Source organism: Symphalangus syndactylus, chromosome 1 (genome assembly GCF_028878055.3).
Source record: "Symphalangus syndactylus isolate Jambi chromosome 1, NHGRI_mSymSyn1-v2.1_pri, whole genome shotgun sequence".
Lineage (NCBI taxonomy): Eukaryota > Metazoa > Chordata > Mammalia > Primates > Hylobatidae > Symphalangus > Symphalangus syndactylus.
This window is the reverse complement of record NC_072423.2, coordinates 99237383-99258364: the sequence shown is the minus strand read 5'-3', so window position 1 is coordinate 99258364 and position 20982 is coordinate 99237383. Positions and strand designations below refer to the sequence as shown.

The 20982-nt window shown below is 52.5% G+C and overlaps 1 protein-coding gene across 2 annotated transcripts in view; it reads left to right on the top strand.

Moving 5' to 3' along the window:
- Positions 1–20982, top strand: part of SHANK2 (SH3 and multiple ankyrin repeat domains 2) — a 682193-nt gene that overhangs the window by 481759 nt on the left and 179452 nt on the right. For both annotated transcript variants that reach the window (XM_055271428.2, XM_055271436.2), the window contains 2 exons: positions 7294–7376; positions 9002–9126. In XM_055271428.2, the coding sequence (XP_055127403.1) occupies positions 7294–7376; positions 9002–9126 (208 nt within the window). The remainder of the gene's footprint in view (positions 1–7293; positions 7377–9001; positions 9127–20982) is intronic.

Below are 20982 nucleotides of genomic sequence, written 5' to 3'. Positions count from 1 at the left end.
AACAGCTTTTCTGCCGTTTCAGCCCTCATGGGTGAAACTGGGGTAACGCGTGAGTGGCCGGGGCCCTGCTGACACCTGCACTTGTGCGTCACCGCCAAGCTGTGTCCCTAGACTGCCCTGGGTGAGTAGGCAGCCGACGTCTGCAGCCCTGTGTGGTCAGCCGCTCCCGCCCTCCCGCCTCATCACGGCCCTTCAGACATCAGGGCCGGCTGCCTACCTCCCAACCTCACTCTGTCTGGAATGTTCTTTTCTCTTCTGTCGCCTCCCCAGTCCCCCAACCCATTCTCCTATGTATATTTCAGTCCTCCTCCTCCTCTAGGAAGTCTTCCAGGTGCCCCTGTGGTTCTCACAGAACCACGTCCTGCACTGTTGAAGGCACACATTTCTGTGACCGTGGATTGATGTTTATCTTCCTCACTTGCCCGGCCTTTGCTGTAACGATCACCACAGACTAGGGGGCTCGAAACAAGAGAAGTCACTTCTGTCACAGCCCTGGAGGCCAGAGGTCCAAAACCAAGATGACAGCAGGGCCACGCTCCCTCTGGGGGCTCCAGGGGAGGGTCTTCCTCCTCCCCCTCTGCTGTTCGCCTGCAGTCCTCGGTGCTCCTCGGCTGGGCCGCATCACTCCAGCCTCCGCATCACTCCAGCCTCTGCCTCCACCTTCCCGTGGCCTCCTCTGCGCTGCCTCTGGGTGTCAACCTCCCTCTGCTTTTCTCGCAAAAGGACACAATCATTGGTTTAGGACCCTCCCTAAATCCAGGACAATCTCAACTCAAGACCCTTAACTAATTACACCTGCAAAGACCCAAATTCCAAGTGTGGTCACTTTCACTGACGCTGGGGGTTAGGAATTGGACACATCTTTTTGGTTGGGTTGAGCCACCATTCAACTGACCACACCAGACAACTCTATAAGGACCAGACTGGGTCTGGTTTGTTCCTTCCTAAATGCCCAGCACCCAGTTCATCCCCGGACCCTCAGTGGGTATTCAGGACGTAACGGCTGGATTGATTCACTGATTTACATGGCGGCTTGACACTGGCCCCAGTTACTTCTGAACTTTGAAACCCAGTCCCAGCTGATCACGGAAGAACTAAAGCTGTCACCAGATGGGGCCACCAACCCAGCTGGGATCCTGAGAGCTATGAGTAAAGCCATCTGGTCTACCCCAATAACACTGGTGTTCAGAGTTAAAATGTCCACGTCTATCCGCCCCATGTGTGGGGAGGCACACAGAGCCACCCAGAGCCCCTCAGGCCCATACGTCTGGGCCAGCTCAGGCCTGGCTTCCTGTGCCTCCAAATTGACGTCGCCTCCAGGATCAGGTGCTGCTGCCAAGGGAGCTTGTTAAAGTGACTGACAGATCCTAAACGCCAACTGTCATCGCTGGCACCTGCTGCCTGCTGGACCAGGGAAAGTGCAGCCTTCCCTGTGAGTCTGTCATGGCGCCCACTGGGCGAAAGGGAACCTGGGCCACTGCTAAAAGCCACAGGGTGTGTGGCCACCTGTGGTCTTGCGAGGCAGACACCAGGAGCATCTTCAGGCCTGCCAGTGGGGAGAGACCTCTGGGGCCTGCTGTGTGGCCATCCCTGGGTCTCCACAACCCTCCTGTCTTGCTTCAAGGTGCTAAGTGCCCCAGGTGTATTCCATAAGCTCTCTTGCAGTATACAGTGGGACCGTGGGTGAGCAGAAACAGGCAAACCTTTGATGCTGTCTCCTCCATGTGGCTCCCAGGAGGGCATCAACATGGAGGTAGTTGTGTCTCCGGGAAGCCAATACGGCTCCCATAGGAATACCTCTTGCGTTCTCCATGGCAGCATGGCCAGGGCAGCCTAGACCCCATCTTTGTTTGAACTAGGAAAAGGTACTTGCCCCTTCCTTAAGACATTTTTCTTCCCTCTGTGCCAAAATTACCATTAGTACCTGTGCCACGATGGCCATGGTTTCCTCCATGTACAGTGCACAACCTGCACAGCTGTACTTGGTGGGGCTGGTTGCCCACGCCCTTCACCTTCCACAGCTCCTGCTGCAGGCAGATGTTGGCAAAAGAGGGTACATTTGGGGCATGTCAAAGTGCCCTTCCACCTAGCTCAGAAAACATTTGGAGAGTGCACCGCTGGATTACATTTTTTGTTCAATCAATAAGCACGGGTCGATGTTGTGTTGCATGGAGATACTCAGAAGATCAGGGCATGGCATTTGCTTACAAGGAGCCCACAGTGCCTATTTCAGGCATGTGGTCAGTGAGCGGGTTAGGGGGTGAGACAGGCTTGGAGAAGGCTGTCCCAACAGCAGTGTGGGGAACGTGCAGGTGCCTCGGTCATTTCCCCATGAAACTGGATTGCAGTGCATCTCAGCTGCATGTGGAGAGTGCGTCTGCTGGTGCAGGGGCAGGGCAGGCTGGCAGGGGCCAAGGTCAGGGCAGACTCTGGTTCACAGGGACTTCAGCACAGTTCTAGGGCAGCACACAGAACTCAGTGCCACAACTTCTGGACCCAGCTGCAGCTGTCATCCTGGGATAGGTTTTAGATTCATGAACCAGCAGAAGGAGCTTCTGAGGGTTTCTTATCTCCAGAAAGGCCCCTTCCTAAGGCCTGTGTGTGAGACCCCCCTGTCTGATTGCATGGGGATGGTGGATGCTGCCAAGTTCCACCTTTCAGACACAGCGACTGCAGCTCCTTTCAAGGAATGACTCTTCTAGAGTGTCCCATTGCTTTTCATGAATTCCCCAAAACATTGCAAGTTGCTAAGGCCCTGGGGCTGCCTTTTCTGTTTCCTCTCTGACTTCCTGGGCCAAGCCAGGTGCATGCAGTAGGTCCTCTGCAACACTGAGCCTACCTTCTGGGTGTAACTAGGAATCCGGGGATTGTTCTGGTGCCTTTTTACTCGAAACCCTGTAGTCATCCTTCGCCCACCTCCCACCCAACATCCGTTTCTCCCTGCTCTGCTCCTGACTTGAGTTCATACCCATTTTGCATCCCCTCTGGGCACACATGGGGCACCTGGCCTATGCGGGGTGCTGTGGGCATTTGGGGTGGTCTGCAGGATGAGGTCACTGCCCCCATTGACCCTGTAGAAAATGTCCCCTCCCCCACCAAGAGACAAGCTCAGAGGGGACACTTTCTCCAGGGTCACCCAGCTCAAGAAGGCGGATGGGGGTGCTAAGAAGAGCAGCTTCCCCTGGCTACAGGGAGCCTCCTGCTCATGGGGCATTCACTGGGCATCGCCTCACTTGCTCCTCCTAAAACTTACAAGCCAGATGTTTCTCTCGCACTTTGCAGGTCAGGAAATTGAGGCTGTAAGTAGTCAAGGTGGTCAATGTCTGGGTTGAAATTCAAACCCATGTCTGTCTGCGAGTGCAAGTGAGATGGGGTCATGGTGGGTGGGGAGTGGGGGCTGTTTAGATCCTGAAACAATGCAGGAAAGAGAAGTTAGAAACAGTCCTTCTTAATGTCAGAGACTAAGCAGTTTGGTGTTTTACTGACTAAACAGGACAGGGCCATTACAGTCTTGGGGCAAGATCTTTGCACAGTTACAAGTGTGGGCTAGAAAATTCTCAGATGGTGCAGGGTGTGGTGGCTCATGTCTACAATCCCAGCACCTTGGGAGGCCGAGGAGGGAGCATCCCTTGAGGCCAGGAGTTTGAGACCATCCTGGGCAACACAGTGAGACCCTGTCTCTACAAAAAAATTAAAAATTAGCTGGGCATGGTGGTGTGTGCCTGTAGTCCCAGCTACTTGGGAGGCTGAGGTAGGAGGATCACGTACTGCCTGGAGTTCAAACTTACAGTGAGCTGTGATGGCACCACTGCACTCCAGCCTGAGTGGCAGAGCAAAACCCCTTCTCTAATTTTAAAAAACGAAGTTCTCAGGTGCATTAGGAATCACTGAAAAGGTTTTAGCCTTGGATGTCAAGATCGGAGGGTTCCCTGTAGGAGGAAGGGGGCCTGGGGGAGGAGAGGGTGGCATATGCAGACAGGGATCCCACTCGTAACTGTTGGAGTTATGAACATATGCTGCCTGCTGGGGCTGGTTCTGAGGCATGGATGGACATCTCCATGGCCTCCAGCTCAGGACCCGTCAGGCGCATCTTATTGTTGTTGTTCTCATTTTGCAGAGCAGGCTCTAGGGCCTGGCAGGTCAGTGACCTTGGGGTCAAAGCAAAGCTGGGATTTGAACCACGCTCCATGTGATGCCAAAGCCTGGGCCTCTACCAGCCACACCGGAATGCCCCTGCCCTTCTCTAGTCTATGGGAGACAGCTGGCAAGTGTCTGGGCAGCCCCCCGGCCCTAAGAAGTTCCCGTCGCAGGGTATGCTGGCAGGAAGTGGTCTGGGTCATCTTGGAGATGCAGTTTGGATGGTGTTGAGCACTGCAGGAGGAGCTGCCCAGAAGTGCAAGTGAGCGCGCCTGGAGCGCATGACAGGTTCCCCTTGGAGCTGGGTGGAGATGGACTTGATCAGCCCATGTGTACCCGGGGAGAGTGCAGGGCCCTGAGCTCCAGACCCCAGGGTTTGGCATCATCCTTCCAGGGTTTCAGGGAGGCGGTCACCCTCAACAGCTCCTCTTGCAGAGAGCAGGTGCACAGCAGGATTGAGCAGAGGCTCTTGGCTTTGGCATCCTTGGCCTTTAGAGAACCTTCCATGAAGGAGACACACAGGCTGGTCACACAGCTTGCGCCTGCCCGGCCGTGAGTGGGCCATGGGGCCGGGGTGGGCTGACTCCCCTTTCGGGAGTTCAGAGGGAAAATGGGTGGTGACTAGAAGGCATTTCCCATGAGGGACACAAGTCTGTGTTCTCGTTGTGGGGGGGCCGTGGAGACAGGTCGAGGGGCCTAGTAGAGGGTCTGCTCATCAATGCCTCATGGACCCCTAAATCCATGGCAGTAGAGCCCCAGCTCTCCCCGCTCAGCCTCCTTAGGGCTGCAGAGTCCTGGCCGACTACCAGGCCTGCTGGAGGTTAATGACAGCCGTTACAGGGACAGCGGCCTAAGGCCTCCTATTACACCACACCAGCATGGCATGGCCTCATCTGACCCCATGGTGATCCCAAGAGGCCTGTAGGTTTGTTCTTACCCACTCTTGCTGTGTAGGGAAACTGAGGTTTAGAGAGCCCCATCATTTTCTAAAGGCCACAATAACCATGTGACCTCACCCCCAGGCTCCCAGGGTCCTGGACCTCTGACTATGTGTCAGCCCTTGTCTGGTGGCCCTGAGCAAGGTAAGTGGGCTTCCAGGGATGAGCCAAGAGGGGCTCACAGTTGTGACCGAGTTCCCTAGAGTGGACCTCCCTGCACTTAGCAGGCTCTCTGGGGAGGGGGTAGGGGAAGGAAGGTCAGGGGCCAGAACTCCCCTCCCAGCTGCTGACACGGGAGTGACCAGTCACCTGGATTGTCCTGGTCTTCGGCTGTGAAGCTATCATCCATGCTGGGCTATTCCTGGAAGACAGGGTCACCCCAGCATGCCTCCATGCACAACCCTCTGATGCTGTCGGGGGTGTGTGCGTGGAGTGGTGAGAAGAGCACACGTTCCCTAGCTGGGTCCTCCAATCTCTCTGAGCCTCACCAGCCTCATCTGTAAAATGGGAGGATCGAGGGGCTGCTGCTCATCCCTTGTCCAGGATTCTGAGCCCTGTCATCCACGTTTGCCCCGTCCCTCCTCCTCCCTGGGGCCCCCCAATCCGGGGTGGCTGTGCTGTCACCAGCTGGCTGCACCTGGGGCCCTGTGCTTCCTGTAGACTGTGAACCTGGTGCTGGTGCCAGGCAGAGCTGACCCGCACTCCTCTGGGACCAAGAGTCCGTCAGCACGTGGCCCTGTTTGAAATTTGCATCCTCAGAATGCCCCCTGTGCGACGGGGGCCTGCTGGATTCCTCATGGCCCATCTGCAGCTTTTTCCTGCTGGGCCCCTGGCCTGGTGTCCTTTCTCCTCACCTCCAAGGCCCACACACAGCCCCGCAAGACCCTACAGAGGCCTCCTCCACGCTGCCTCCCTCCCTTCCCCGCTCCCCTCCGCAGAGGCCTTCCCAGCTCCCCACTAGCTTCCGGGCAGCAGCAGAATCCTACGGGGTGCCGGCAGCCTTCATCTCACTCCCCTTCTGCCCCCGCAGGCCACCCAGAAGGTGGGGGTGGAGGACAGTTCAGCCGCAGCCTGGAGGCTCACTGAGCAGTGCACCGTCCCACACACTCTGGGTGCCTCGGGGGCTGGATGGTCATGTGGCGAGTGCCAGCAGGAAAAGCGAGAGGATGCTGTGGCCACTAGAGCAAAGTTGGAGCTTTTTTGGTTTCTTTCCTTAAAAAAAAAAATGCCATGGCTAGAGGCAAGCAGTGTGGCTTTAGCTTGTCATCTCAAAGGGGCAGCCGCATACCCCCTCCAGTTCCCCAGCAATGAATTCATGATCCCCCGAGGGGGCCAGTGTCCTCAGGGGCTTTAAGACCGAAATGTCCTGAGTCCTCTGCCAGGGAGCCCCCCACTCCACCGGCCACCTTCCGAGGCTGCGAGGGGCCGTAGGGATGCTGGAGGGGGGGATGCAGAGAGAGCCCCAGCCGCTCCCCCTCCCCGCCCGCTCCCAGCCCAGCCTGCGGATGCTCGCGCGGGATGACGCCCAGGCAGCCGCCGGGCGCACTGTGGGCTCGTCAGATGATTGTGGGGGCTCCTGCCTGCCGCACACCGCCGGCGCCGGGACGGGAGAGGGAGGGGGCGCTGGATGCGACGCGCAGGTCCTTGCGTCTCTGGTGCCTGCTGCCGGCTCGTGCGGGGAGCAGATAGGATTTGATTTTTTTTTAACCCCCTTCAAGGAAAAGCAAAACAAAACTGCTGCCTCATTTCTCCTCTGGCTGATTTTCCCGGGCTTCCTTGGAAGATGCGTGTGGTCGGGACAAGCCGGAGGAGCTCATTCCCGACGCCGCCGCTGCTGAGGCCGCCGCTGCCGCCGCCGTTCGGGCCACTTACTTTCTTTGCCCTGGGCGGCGTCCTGGCCAGCCCCCCTTGAGCCTCCAGCTCAGCCATCCCTCCGGCAGCCGCCCCACCATGTATGACTCCTTCCTCCGACTGGCTCCGACTCTGCCTGCCCCCACCCTGCAAGTCTCATTGTGCCACGCTCGCCTATCCCGGTAGCCACCCCCCTCTTCCTTCGCTCCTCCTGCACCCTCGCTGCCTCCTTTCCTCCATGCTGCCTGGATCTGGCGAGCTGGGGTGATTAATTGGCTATGATGATGAACGTCCCCGGCGGAGGAGCGGCCGCGGTCATGATGACGGGCTACAATAATGGTCGCTGTCCCCGGAATTCTCTCTACAGTGACTGCATTATTGAGGAGAAGACGGTGGTCCTGCAGAAAAAAGACAATGAGGGCTTCGGATTCGTGCTTCGAGGGGCCAAAGGTAAGAGCAGCCGCTCCGAGCCTGAATATGTTCGTGTGTGTGTGTGTGTGTGTGTGTGTGTGTGTGTGTGTGTGTACGCCTTCATGAAAAACGTTCCCCAGCTCAAGAATAAGCATTAAATAAGCATTTTTCCTGGGGGCACTCGGTTGCTAGACAACCATGTTCTTTCACATTGTGCCTTCTTACTCCGAAAACATTAGGGCTTCCTTGAGGAATGTTTTTAATTTTCTGTAGATGATGTTGTTCTGAATGGGTTCTCTCTCCCTCCTGCTGCCTCCTACCTTTTGTTTTTAAATGATGGGGTGGTCAGTATTTTGTGTTCTAGTTGAGCCAGACTGTGGCTGCCCTCAGAGCTCCAGGTCTGAAATCCCCAGGATTGTCCGGGCCTGAGTTTCAGGCACCTAGAAACTGCCCCATTCTGGGAGTGGGCTTTGGCTCCAAGGGCGGCAGGCATTTGTGTGCTCACCCCTAAGGTGACTTTGCAAAGGAAATGTGACAAGATGGTCCCCTCTGCCATTGACTGAGCCGGCAGCACACACGTTACGTGGCCCGTCGTGGGAGGCTCAGGGATGCGGTCCATGGCGGTGCACCCGCCAGCCACCCTGCACGCGCAGCTTCCCCTCCAAAAGAAAACAAAATGGCATCGCCTCCCCGTGAGAGGGGACATCCGCCCACTGCGTGTGTGGCTCAGCCATGTGGAAGTTTCATCTTGGAGCTTACGCGCTGTGCCAGGGGTCCCGCACCTGTGCTGCAGGAGGCCTCCTCCCCGGCTGGCATACCCACCTGCCTCAGACTCAGGCAGCTCCATAGCGAGCTGTCCAGAGAGAGAAAGAGCAGATGCATCTGTCTCTGTGAGAGCGTCCACGCCTGTCTGTGTGATTTGCTCTCCCCTCCCCCTGCTGGAATCTTCATCTCCACACCCACCCACCCCCGGCCACTCATACCTCCCTAGAAAAGTCCATTTCCTGCCCTGGAGTTGCACCTGGCAGCTATGTGGGGCCCCAGAAGCCAAGCCTCACTATGCTGGGCAGTAGTGGTTCAGCACCCACACGCACACACGCCAGTGCCCAGGGACACTGGTCACACACAGAGTGGTCACAGAGGCCTGGACTCCCTGTAGAGAGGACTCATGAGCAGATTCCAAATCTGTAGCCACCCACTGGGTCAGCGTGATGTTCCGTCCGTGTTCCAAGTTGAATTCCCTTGGTTGCGAGTCTACGTAGATGTAAATTTGGCAAGTGGTTTAGTGTGGTGTTTCTGTAGCTCTGTGTGGCAGGGGAGGAACTTTTCCATTTTTAGAACCGAAAATGTTTAGTCACTGATGCTTTTAAAGAAAATGACAGGCGTGTAGACATGTACCACAGAGCACATTATCCTGTGGTTTCAGCAGAGAGGCCAAGAAATATGATGGCGGCCCCAAGGTGCAGTTGACTTCATTGCTTGAGTTGCATCAACCCATGAATATGAATCTCAAGCCCTTCCGGGGGGAGAGTTGGCCTGGACCAGCCACCTGCGATGGGAGATGAGTGGGCCCGCTTCCTCCCAGGGTCCCGTGGGGAGGTCAGGCAATGTGAACTTGGAAAACATCTCCCAGGCTTGTAACCAGGTGCTGCTTGTCTTCCCAGCTGACACACCCATTGAAGAATTCACACCAACACCGGCGTTCCCAGCCCTACAGTACCTGGAGTCCGTGGATGAAGGTGGGGTGGCATGGCAAGCCGGACTAAGGACCGGGGACTTCTTGATTGAGGTAGGGACACAGGTGTCTGTATCTTTCTGCTTGGGGAGAGCGCCGACTCTCGGGGAGAGGGTTGTAGTCCTGGCGGCACAGCCACGAGGCCCAGTCTGGGGGTGCTTGTGGAGGCTGCCATGAACTTTCATTGGTCAGTTTCTCCCACCGTGGGTGCCACTGTCTGTGGACCTGGTGTTGGGCTTGTCTTGGAGGCCTTGGCCGTAACCCGTTGGAAGGAGGAAAAGTCTGTGGAATTTGGTCATTGGTCTTGAAGTAGAAGGTAGAAAGAGGAGGCATGTGGTCACCATGATGTTGGGGACATGTGCAGATCTGTGGGTGGTTTAGTTGTGACTCTTTAAATAGGCACCAAGAGGAGTCATCATCCCTTCTTGTATCCTATGGGTGAGTCGGCAAGCACTCTTGTGTGGCAGTTGCTGACGTGAGGTCTGTAACATTGATGGCCAAGAGCTCGTAGATGTGCAGGTTGTGGTAACCTTCCAAGACCAAGGAGCCCGGGCAAGAGGGATGGCTGGCGTCGATGGTGCAAAAAGGAAACTTAGGAATTCAGATGCTTTGAAAATGAACTTTTGCTGGTACTGAAAAAGAAAGAGCATTCTCTTCCTTTAGAGAGCAGAGGTGTGAGTGCTCCAGCTCTGCAAACAGTCCCTAGGGTTGGCACGTTGGTGTGTGCAAGGGGTTTGGTGGCCCCAGTACATCTGATCACCTGGCCTTTTTGTGAGTTTAGGTGTTCACTTTTAATCTTGTTATGCAAAGGAACATGTGACTCTTTGGAAATAGGAAGAAGAAAAGAATATTACAGTTGAAAAAGATGATATTGTAAAGGTTCAGTAGACTCGAATGGTCCTCTCTGGGAGTGCACATTTCCTGGATGCACATGCTCTTCCATGTCACCCTGAGCCCAGCCTCGTGTACATCAGAACTCCACATGCAGGTGGAAGGGGTGGGTACGTGGCATCCAGCCAGCCATGTGGTGGTCCCTGCCATGGGGCTGGCCAGACAGACATTTGTTCTGTAAACGAGGAGCCCACATCTCCGCCCCTGGTGAGAGGGCTACCCGCGATCATTTCTCCCAATCAGGCCTAAGCTCCCAAGCTCATGCTGTTCATGCTGTGATTCTGCTAGTGATCTCCTTAGAGATCCTCAGGACTATTAGGGGGCAATGGAAAGTCAGAAGGGAAGAGACTATTGGAGAGCCAGGTGAGATGGAGTAGGTGCTTAAACTTATTCTGAGTGTCTCAAGTTGATCTCTTTGATTTGCTAGAAGATGCATTTAAATTATTATTGACCAATCAGAACCTGGTTTGAATGAGAAATGAGCTTATTTGGGTTCTTTTGTGTTGAAACTGTCAGGTGCAACACCAGAATGACGGAGACCGGAGCCCGCTGTGGCTTCGTGGGTTAATTCTATTTGTAACCTTCATGGAAATGCAGAGGGCCTGGGTTGAATCATCCTCTGTAGGATGCAGTTGGGATGTGAGTCCCTTTCGTGTGTGTGTGTGTGTGTGTGTGTGTGTGTGTGTGTGTTTGTGTGTTGGGGGCGGGGCCTTGGGCCTAGCAGCAGGGCTGAAGTCTATAGGTGGTGTAAGAGTGTGTGCACATGTGATGGGCAGGGTGGTGGGGGAGGTGGGTGTTGAAATAGGTCACTCTTGGTTCTTGATTTTCAATAATAAAAGAGGGCTGCAGATGCAGGAACACCCCCCCGTTGTTCAGCTCACTGGACTGTTTCCTGGATAAACTCATCAATACGAGAAACGTGGCCTGCTGAGGCACGTGTGTGGGCCCCGCACTTGCCCGGTGAGTGGAGCCGCAGTGGGTTAGAAGATGTTGCTGTCTGTGGCTGCAGCGCTCGGCTGGGTGGGGCTGAGAAGGTGGACCTCTCCTGTCAGTTTGAAGCCTTTGTGGAAATTTGGAGCTTTGAGAGTTTCCACACTTCTGTTTCTAAGCACCTCCTTTGACATTGCTTTTAACCTGTGATATGCAAATAGATTTGCCATTTTGGGGCAAGTTTTATATTCTGGGTAACCTCTGACTTCCAGTATTCTAGGAATAATGGCTGGTCCTGAGACGCATTAGGGCTGCGCCTGCATTATGATATCACAGATGACCCAAGAAGCACTGGGCCCTCCACAGCCCTACGAGGCTGCTCCACACCAGTCATACACTAATGAGGGTGTGGGGCGCAGGCAGCTGGACCCTTGCGTGATCCTGGCTCCTCCCAGTTCATGTCCACAGCTGCCTCTGGGACTCAGACATTCTCCTCTAGGGGCTTAAGACTGAGAATTCCACTGAGTTGTGTTCCTAGCGACTGGATTTTGCCACTGGAATATTAAAATCGTGTATAGCCTAATAGGTGCGTGTTTGTTCCAACAGACCATATTTCCTCTATTTTCGGTGAAGAGCTTTGACCTTGGAGGGATGGTGTGAAATAGCCTCACGTGTCTCACGTGAATTTTCTTTTTGGTGAGCAGCCAGTCCTAGAGTCAGTGGGGTTTCTGAGCTCTCGGTGAGGTGCAAGGTCTCCACGTGAAAAGCTGCTCGAAATGCAGGCATTCTGTCTTCCTTACCCCAAGCAGCCCTTGGCAAGCCTTCCTTTCTCTCTGCTATTTTGAAAGAACCTCGAAAGTGTGACAGATTTTTATTTTCTCTTTAAAAATGCATGCTGCGATTTGAACTTTTGGACCAAGGGGCACCCTTTGAAGTGAATGTTGGCTTTTAACATCTTTGGCATCTCCAGAACTTCATTTTCCCTCGTTATCTTTGTGAGAATGCCCCGACGTGGCCATCCGGCTCTCGGCCTTGGTGCCTGTTATGGTTTCCTGCTATGTGTGACTTTCTTGGGTACTTAGCTTATAGAATTTATTTCTCTCCTACCTAAGCTTTTGGGAAGAGTTTGTTCTTTTGCTGTTGTTTTTGTTCCTTGGTTGACCACCCCCTGACCCTACCAACCACAATCAAAGGCTTTGCGCTATCTCCAAATCGGGAATCTCATGAGACAGATAGATGTTATCATGCAAGCTGTGTCATAATAAAAGTTTCACCTCAGAGGTGGACGTGAAAGATAAGCGGATGTCCCGCGGGTAGGGACATTTGATCACAGTGGCTCCATGGATGGTGTGATTTGCCATTTCAGATCAGCTAGTGTGCCTGAATTCCCAGGATAGCCAGTGACACCAAGCCGTCCCAGATTGTGAAATGTCAGCCAGCCCAGGGGAGAAGGAGCCAGAGAGATTTCAGAGGCCGTGGGAGGGGCAGGGCAGCGGGAAGTTGAATGCCCCTGCAGAGAATGCCCATGGGACCTGCTGGGGAAGGCTGAAGCCAAGGCTTGGAGCAGTGACAGCCCCCGAGAGAAGCAGGGCAGGCGTTTCTTTCTATGCAGGTCAGAGGTGAGGATGGGGCCTCCACCAGCCGGGAGTGACAGAGGCCCACATTCCTCTGGTGACAACAGGAAACCCAATCCAAACTGGTTTTCATAATGATCGGAGTTTGTCAGGAAGCTGAGACCAGAGAGTTTCAAGGGAGAGTCAGCCTGCCATGAGAGTTTGCTGAAGACTTTGTCTGCCGTCTCTTTGAGATGACCCTGATTAGGCCCCTTCACTCCCACAACATGGGGCTGGAGAGATCAGAGGTTGCTTCTGAAGTTCACGATACGTGCTAAGGAGGATGTGGGTGGCTCCTGGATGATGGTAGTGCATCAAGTGTGTAAGGAGATGTGGAGGTGGGGACGCCACTTTGATGTCATGCAGGGCTCACTGTAGGTCTCACTCAGTGAAACCTGGCTGGGCGTCACAGTCACCTGAGGGTTATAGAAACCTGGTCTCCAGCCCACACGCCCTGAATCAGAACCATGAGGCGAGAGCTGGGGCATCCGTGAAAGCTGCAGTGGTGATGCCGGGGGTCCCAACAGGCAGGCAAGGCGATGACCCACTGGCCTGGCCCAAGTTGTCATTCCAGCCTCTTGATGTGGCCTGCCAACTAAAGTCTCCTCGACCCAAACACAAGCAGGTGCTGAGTTAATCTCCTTGTCTTAAGACTAGGACTGTCTTCCACAAACCCCTTGTTTGGCAACTTAAATGTTGTTTCTTGAGTGACTTTTGTGATCTAAAATATCCTGTATCTGAGACATCCTTACAATTCAACTCAACAGCAGGCAGGCAGAGGGCAAACAACATTTGCAACAAATGTCCCAAGAAGCCCGTGTCCTTGTTTATAGCAGCTGAGCTGGATCTCCAAGCCCTACAAGCCCTGCAGTGCCCCACTTAACCCTCACAGTCATCCATACAGCATGTGTGTTCCTCCCATTTTACAGATGGGGAAACTGAGGCACATAGATGCAGTAACTACATGGCCATGTAGCTGGTGAGTGGAGAAGGTGGAATTCCAACCCACACTGTCCGACTTTGTAATTTAATGGCTCAAAGATGCATGAACAACACTTTGATATGCTTTATGTATAAATGGGCAAACGGTAAAAAGAAAAGCAGTGAGGTGCCTGTTTTATTTTCAAATTAGCAAATACTTTTTTGTGACTATACTCCTTGCTGGTGACAGCACTCATGTGTTGCTGGGGGAAAGCCTAAGTTGCCATAAATGTTTTCAAAATCAATGTGATAGTATGTAACAAGAGCCATAAAGCTGAACCAGGAATTTTACATCTAGGAATCCATGCTAAAGGAATAATTTTTTATAAAACAGGTAGAAATCAGCCAGGCGTGGTGGCTCACGCCTGTAATCCCAGCACTTTGGGAGGCCAAGACAGGTGGATCACCTGAGGTCAGGAGTTCGAGACCAGCCTGGCCAACATGATGAAACCCCGTCTCTACTAAAAATACAAAAAATTAGCTGGGCGTGGTGGCGTGCACCTAAAATCCCAGCTACTTAGGAGACTGAAGCAGGAGAATCGCTTGAACCCGGGAGGCAGACATTGCAGTGAGCCGAGATCACGACACGGCACTCCAGCCTGGGTGACAGAGCAAGACTCCATCTCAAAAAAACAACAACAACAACAACAAAACAAACAAAAAACAGGTGGCAATTACAGTGTGGCAAAAATAAGGAGTTGGGGCAGGGAGGGGGCCGGGCTAATAGAATGGTTCAGTGGCAGTGGACATCTGTTGTGAATTCATAAGAAAGCATTAAAAATGTTTACAAGGAGCTCTTAATACCAACCAGAAACGGTTACATTCTACTTAGTGAGAAAGGCAGAATCAAAATGATCAGCACAATATCATCTAATACCGTCTTTCCCCAGTATAGGCATGGAATAGAAAACAAAAAGGAAAGGAAATATTAACCCCTAGGTGGTGAGATTGTGTTATTTTCTCTTTCTTTCAGATGTTTCTCTCAGATTTCCTAGAATCGAAGTATTCGTATTTTGAAAAGTATCCATTTCATACATAGGAAAGTGTGTCTTAGAAGAAGGTTATCTCACAGAGGAGACAAATGTCCAGCCCCCTTGGCACAGATAGTGCTGTTTGCTATCAGAGGAAAAAGCCTTCCTGGGCATTAATTAATTTCCCGGGGCCATTCCTTACCCGCCTGCTGCAGGGCTCTGATGATGCCTATGGTTTTTGTGATTGTTTTCTTGGCCCTGAAGTGGCCAACCTCATTTTTGTGTTAATTTCTCCAAATAGGTTTTCTCTTGCAGTTAAAGCAGGTGGCAGTATCCTTCATCCTTGAAAAGTGGTGCTCGAGTTTGCTAATTACTTTTTCTTCGTATTAAATACTTGCACGAGAGAGGGTGTGGATCTGCTTTATACTTGTGGTTTGTATTTAAGTCAGGATGCTAAAAGGAATGCCCTGGTGTTTTCCTCGGAGACCCTGGGAGTGTCTTGTAAGGCCGGGTGTGGTGGCTTATGCCTGTAATTCCAGCATTTTGGGAGGCCAAGGCAGGCAGATTACTTGAGGTCAGGAGTTCAAGACCAGCATGGCCAACATGGTGAAACTCCGCCTCTACTAAAAATACAAAAATTAGCTGGGCATGGTGGCGTGTGCCTGTTAATCCCAGTTGATTGAATGCCAGCCCTGTGCTCAGAGCCTCTGACCAGCAGTCCAGTGCTGGGAGCCCAGTTCATCTCAGGTGATTCTACTGTCACAACCACCCAATTTATCAACAGGTATACTGGGACCCAGCAAGCATAATGACTGATCATGCTGAATCTGGACTTCATTTTCTTTCTTTCTTTCTTTCTTTTTTTTGGAAGGCTGAGGCAGGAGAATCACTTGAACCCAGGAGGGGGAGGTTGCAGTGAGCTGAGATCGCGCCACTGCACTCCAGCCTGGGCAACAGAGCAAGACTCTGTCTTGAAAAAAAAAAAAAGTTTCTTGGGCTGGTATTTTAAAATGGGACTTGAGAAATGTGAGGTGGCCTCTAGCATGTTTGACTTTGCAACCAAGCTGGTGTGAAGAACAGTTGTTAGAGCTCGCTGCTCAAGGGTCAATCCCCACAGCTTCAGAGTTAAATATTACTTGGAGGAAAGAAAATGAAGTCCAGGCTGGGCGCAGTGGCTCACGCCTGTAATCCCAGCACTTTGGGAGGCCGAGGCAGGCGGATCACTAGGTCAGGAGATCATAGACCATCCTGGCTAATACGGTGAAACCCCGTCTCTACTAAAAATACAAAAAATTAGCCAGGTGTGGTGGCAGGCACCTGTAGTCCCAGCTACTCGGGAGGCTAGGGCAGGAGAATAGTGTGAACCTGGGAGGTGGAGCTTGCAGTGAGCCAAGATCGCGCCACTGCACTCCAGCCTGGGTGACAGAGCGAGACTCCATCTCAAAAAAAAAAGAAAGAAAGAAAATGAAGTCCAGATTCCGCATGATCAGTCATTATACTTGCTGGGTCCCAGTATTCCTGTTGATAAATTGGGTGGTTGTGACAGTAGAATCACCTCAGATGAACTGGGCTCTCAGCACTGGACTGCTGGTCAGAGGCACTGAGCACAGGGCTGGTGTTCAATCAACTTTCTTTTTTAGAGACAGGATCTTGCTCTGTTGCCCAGGCTGGAGTGCAGTGGCACAATCACAGCTCACTGCAGCCTTGAACTCTTGGGTTCAAAAGATCCTTCCACCTCACCCTTCCAAGTAGTTCAGACTACAGGCACACACCACCATACCTAGCTAACTTTTGTACTTTTTTAATAGAGCCAGAGTCTTGCTTTGTTGCCTGGGCTGGTCTCAAACTCCTGGCCTCAAATGGTCCTCCCACCTCAGCCTCCCGAAGCACTGGGACTAAAGATGCATGCACCCCACCCAGCCTCAGTCAGTATTTGTCATTGATTATCATCTTGTCTTTCATCATCATTAATGATGCCTGACTCAGAAGAGGAAACCAGTGGCTATTAGTTGAACAAACGGGGATAATAATATTATAATAATGACTGTTTGTTACCACTATTATTTGAAGCATGTGGCAGTCACAGAGCACACCCACCATATGCCAAGTACGTCAGACACTTCCAGCCAAGAGTACATGAGCCATGGTTTCCTTGTGCCTCTGTTGTGGGGAACATCGCTAATACAGGTACCTGTCCCACCCCACCCGCCAGCCTCCAAAGTCCCTGGCAGGCATATCTCCTCCTTTGGCTCAAACCACTGCTCTCAGAGCACTTACCAGCCGGTACAATTCTCTGTTGGCATGGGTCCAGCTTTTAGATCACCTTGGAATTCCTATTCCTGATGCCCACTTTGCCCTCTAGCAGCAAATCCCAGGGCCAAGGCCAGAGCCCTGTTGTGGTTTGCCTGGTGCCAGCATCCCTTGGGTCTAGTGGTTCAGCCACATCACACAGCTCACATTTCTCTAGCTTGCCTTTTGGGGTATTGTGAGAGACTTTGTCACATGTCCTGCTGGTGGACCTGATGACCAATCTAGGAACTTTCCACCCCATCCCCAAAATTTCTTCCACTCTTATTTAAATGGTTTTGAATGGCTACTTAATAACCAAGTTAAAGACCAAACACCAGCTGATGTTAGCAGGAACCCAGGGTGACTGCTGAATTCTTGAGCCAGGGTCACATTGGTGCTTTGGTCATCAAGGCCAATATTTCATTGCATTCACACTAAAGACAAACAGGGTCTGTCCTGCATCCCTCTTGAGTGTGGGGTGTTTCTGTTGTGGCAGCTCAGTGGCTTCTCACTGTGTCATCAGGATCCACTGACCAAGGGTAATAGCATTGGGGGCCTTTACTCTCTAAGGCTAATAGCATTGGGGGTCTTCAGTCTCTGAGGCCAACAGCATTGAGGTCTGCTCTCTGAGGCTTGTTGCACTGTGGTCTTTCTTCTCCCAGGCAGAGGCCACTGCTCTGTGGGGAGCCCTGGATGGCAGGGAGGTTGGATCCCTTTTCTGCATGTGGCCTTCTGGGCTTGGGGAGGTCGTTCTCTTTGTCCTCCATATTGACTGGGAACAGGTGGTTCGGGTTGAGGAGCAGCCCAGGAATCTTGCTGAGAAGGTGGATGCGGGCAGCTCGACAACTGCAAATCTGAAGTCTTGGCTCGTTCATTTTGGGGTTCTAATTTGAAGCATCAGTGATTTCAATTTCAGGCTATAAAAAGATTCAGAATCACTTCAGGGGACCATGGCTGCTGTGCTCAGATGCCGTGGGACTGGCAGATGGCAGCACACAGGGTTGGAGAGAGGCAGAGAGGAGCCATGGTCAAGGGCACAGGCTGTGCCATATGATCCAGATTTGAATCCAGGCTCTGCCTCTTCCTTAACTGTGTGAACTTGGGCAGGTTGCTCATTTCTTGGCCTCAGTTTCTCAAACTGTAAATAAAGTGTGTGTGAAGCATGTAGCAGTTTCTGGCATCATGAGTTCTCAACAAATGGTGGCAATTGTAAAAATTACTTCTGAAGCTTCACTCATTCATTTCTGAAGCATACATTCTGCCTCCCAGGTACTGGGCTGGAAGAAAGATGTGAATCCGACACAGTTCCTTGAGGAACACACAGTCTAGAAGGGGTAGGCAAAAAGCGGAGTGTGGTGAAGGCCCCAAAGTAAATCAGGAAAAGGGCTTCATGAAAGATGGTGTTGGCTCCAGGCTTTGATGGGTAAGTGAGGTTTCTGCAGGCAGAACTGAGGAGGAAGGTCTTAAGCAAAAGCTTAGGGGGTCAGGAATGTTCAAGGTGGATTTGGGGAGTGATCAGATGCTATGAAGCTGGGGGTGACCGGCTGGTCTAGTGGGGGCCTGGGATGTTAGTGAAGTAGGTAGAAATGTGTGTGGCTGGACAGCTGCACAGAGCAAGAGCATTGCTGGATCTCTCCAGGGTGCTGAACCCTTGTGTGGCATGGTCTCTCTCCAGGGTGCTGAACCACTCCAGGGCGCTGGCTCTCTGCAGGGTGCTGAACTAGACAGCTGGGAGGATTGGATGCAGCCTTCCTCAGGAGTCTGGAGGAAGCCCATGGCATGTCCCCTCCCTCCATCCCTGCACCTTTCATTTCTGTCCCCTGTGTCCTTGGAGTTTCTGGGCATAGAGGCTCATTACTTAGTGACAGTCTCATCTACTTGGTAGAGAAATCTATTCCACAAGGAGGGGCCAAGGAGCCAACATGGTTGAGCATCTGCTGTGTCCTGCCATGTCCATCTGCATCTGCTTTAAGCCCTACTCCCCTCACCACTGAGGTTTCAGCTCACATGATGCCTTCTCAGAGAGGCCCCTCTTGGCACCCTCAGGTTGCCCTGACTCTCACACTCACACCGTGTGCTTCCGTGACCATAGGAATCATACATCTCCCGTGTTAGGTGACTGACTTACTATCCACCTCCCTCAGGGAACATTCCCTGTGGGCCAGAGAGTTTGCTGACCAGGTGTCTGCTACATCTCCAGCATGCAGCACAGTTCAGAGAGATTAAGAAGCCTGCCAAGGGCCCTCCAGGGAGGTCTGAATCTAAGCTGACTCCAAAGCTTGTTTCTTTTGCACTGTGTCTGTCTGATGCTCCAGGTAAGTCCCAGATCATTGGGATGTAACCTTACAGCCATCTTTTTCTGTGTGTGGATGCTGTACACCCAGCCCCAGGCTACATGGAGCAAAGGCTGCAGGAGGCATAGTGGGCTGACATCTCCATGTTGGAAGCTTCTGGCACAAGGTCCTCTGATGCACCCATTGGTGCCTCTGGGTCCTCTCCACTACACCCACTCCCATACACCCACTGCCCACCTCCCAGTGTGCTCAATAGGCTCTTATTAGCATTGATTTCTCTTCGCCTTTGGTGCCCTTTTGCAGGGAGTTTCATGATACAAGTGGTTAGACTGGCAAATGAACTGGAGGAAGGCCCAGTGCTAAGTGCCCCACAGGATCTTTTAATTGATGGAGTTTGTCAGCCCTGGGAATTAGGATGTGTGTGTGCCAACAGTAAGCAGAGTGGGATCAGAAGGCGAGGCAGAGCTGATGCTGTGGAGCCCTGAGAATGGTAGCCCCGCTGGGGTCTCACAAAATCAACCACCCACCAGCAAGTTCTCTACTTCCCTCTCCCCAGGATCTTCACATGGGTCCCGTGGAGCAGACTTTCCCATGCATCTCCTTTGTGTTCAGTCTCCGTGGCAGGACCTAGGGGGTCATGGAGATAGACAGGGACCATCCTGGGCATGCACACCTCCTTCAGCACCCTCAGGGCTGGGGCTGCAGATGGAGGAGTGGGTTATATGGGTGAGAAGGGGAGATGGCACGTGTGCCAGGCCAGTGAGGAGATGGACGTCGCTATTGGGCGCTCTCCCTGGTCTCCGGAATGTGCCACACCCCTCCTGTCCCCAGACACTTGCCCACGGTTTTGCCTCCTCCACCTGCTCTACCAGGGCACCTTCTGCATCTGCTTCAGATGTCTGCTCCCTGAAAGTTGCCTGTGATGCCCACTTATAACCCCTTACTATAGTCACTTCCTGCACATACCCCGTCAGATAAGGGACCACCCAGAGCTGAGCACATGGCAGGCCACCAATAAATACTCCATAAGGAAAGGGAGGCACCACCGAGGAGACCACAGCCAGAATAAAACTCCCGTCTTGGACAAGGGGTTCCTTCCTCCCAAACCCCTTCCCCGTCTCCAGCCTCCATCAGGGCCGGAACTTGAAAAGCTGATGAAGGTGGAGGGGTGGACTCATTTACATCAGAGAGAGCATGAGAAGCCAGCCCTTCCCTGGAAGGTACCAGCCTTCTCTCCCCAGGCCCACTGGAATCCTGAGGGGTATACAGGGGGAATGTGTACCCCTTCTCCTAGGAAATTTTGAGTAAACTCTACCCCCATATCTGCCTGATGGCCGGCTTTCACATTAGCATTATTTCACTGTGTTTCGAGTAAATCATGTCAGACACAAATGAAATTGGTAATGCAGAGAAGCCACAGAAAAACCAGGGATGCTGCCACCAGGAGACAGTGTCCACATAACAAGGCTTATCTTTGTGGAATTTTACTTCTTTATATGTGTCTGTTAGTAATACATTTTGTCATGTATTTATACACTTTTTTTTCACTTGGGTATGTCTTTTTTATTGTGGTAAAATACACAGACCATAAAATTTACCATCGAACCCATTAGCATTCACTCTCCATCTCCCTCCCAGCCCCAGGCAAACACTCATCCCCTCTCAGTCTTGGTTCTGCCTGTTCCTGGCATTTGTCATCCACGGAATCATGCTCTAGGCAACCTTTTGTCTGGCTTCTTTCAGCATCATGTGCTTTAGGTTCATCCGTATGGTAGCGTGTGTCCGTACTACCTTCCGTTTGTGGGTGAATAACGTTCCACCGCGTGGTTAGACCACAATTAGTTTATCCATTCACCAGTTCAGGGACACTTGGGCTGTTTCCAACTTATGGTTGTTGTGAATAATGTCGACGTGAACGTTTTTGTACCAGTTTTCGTTTTC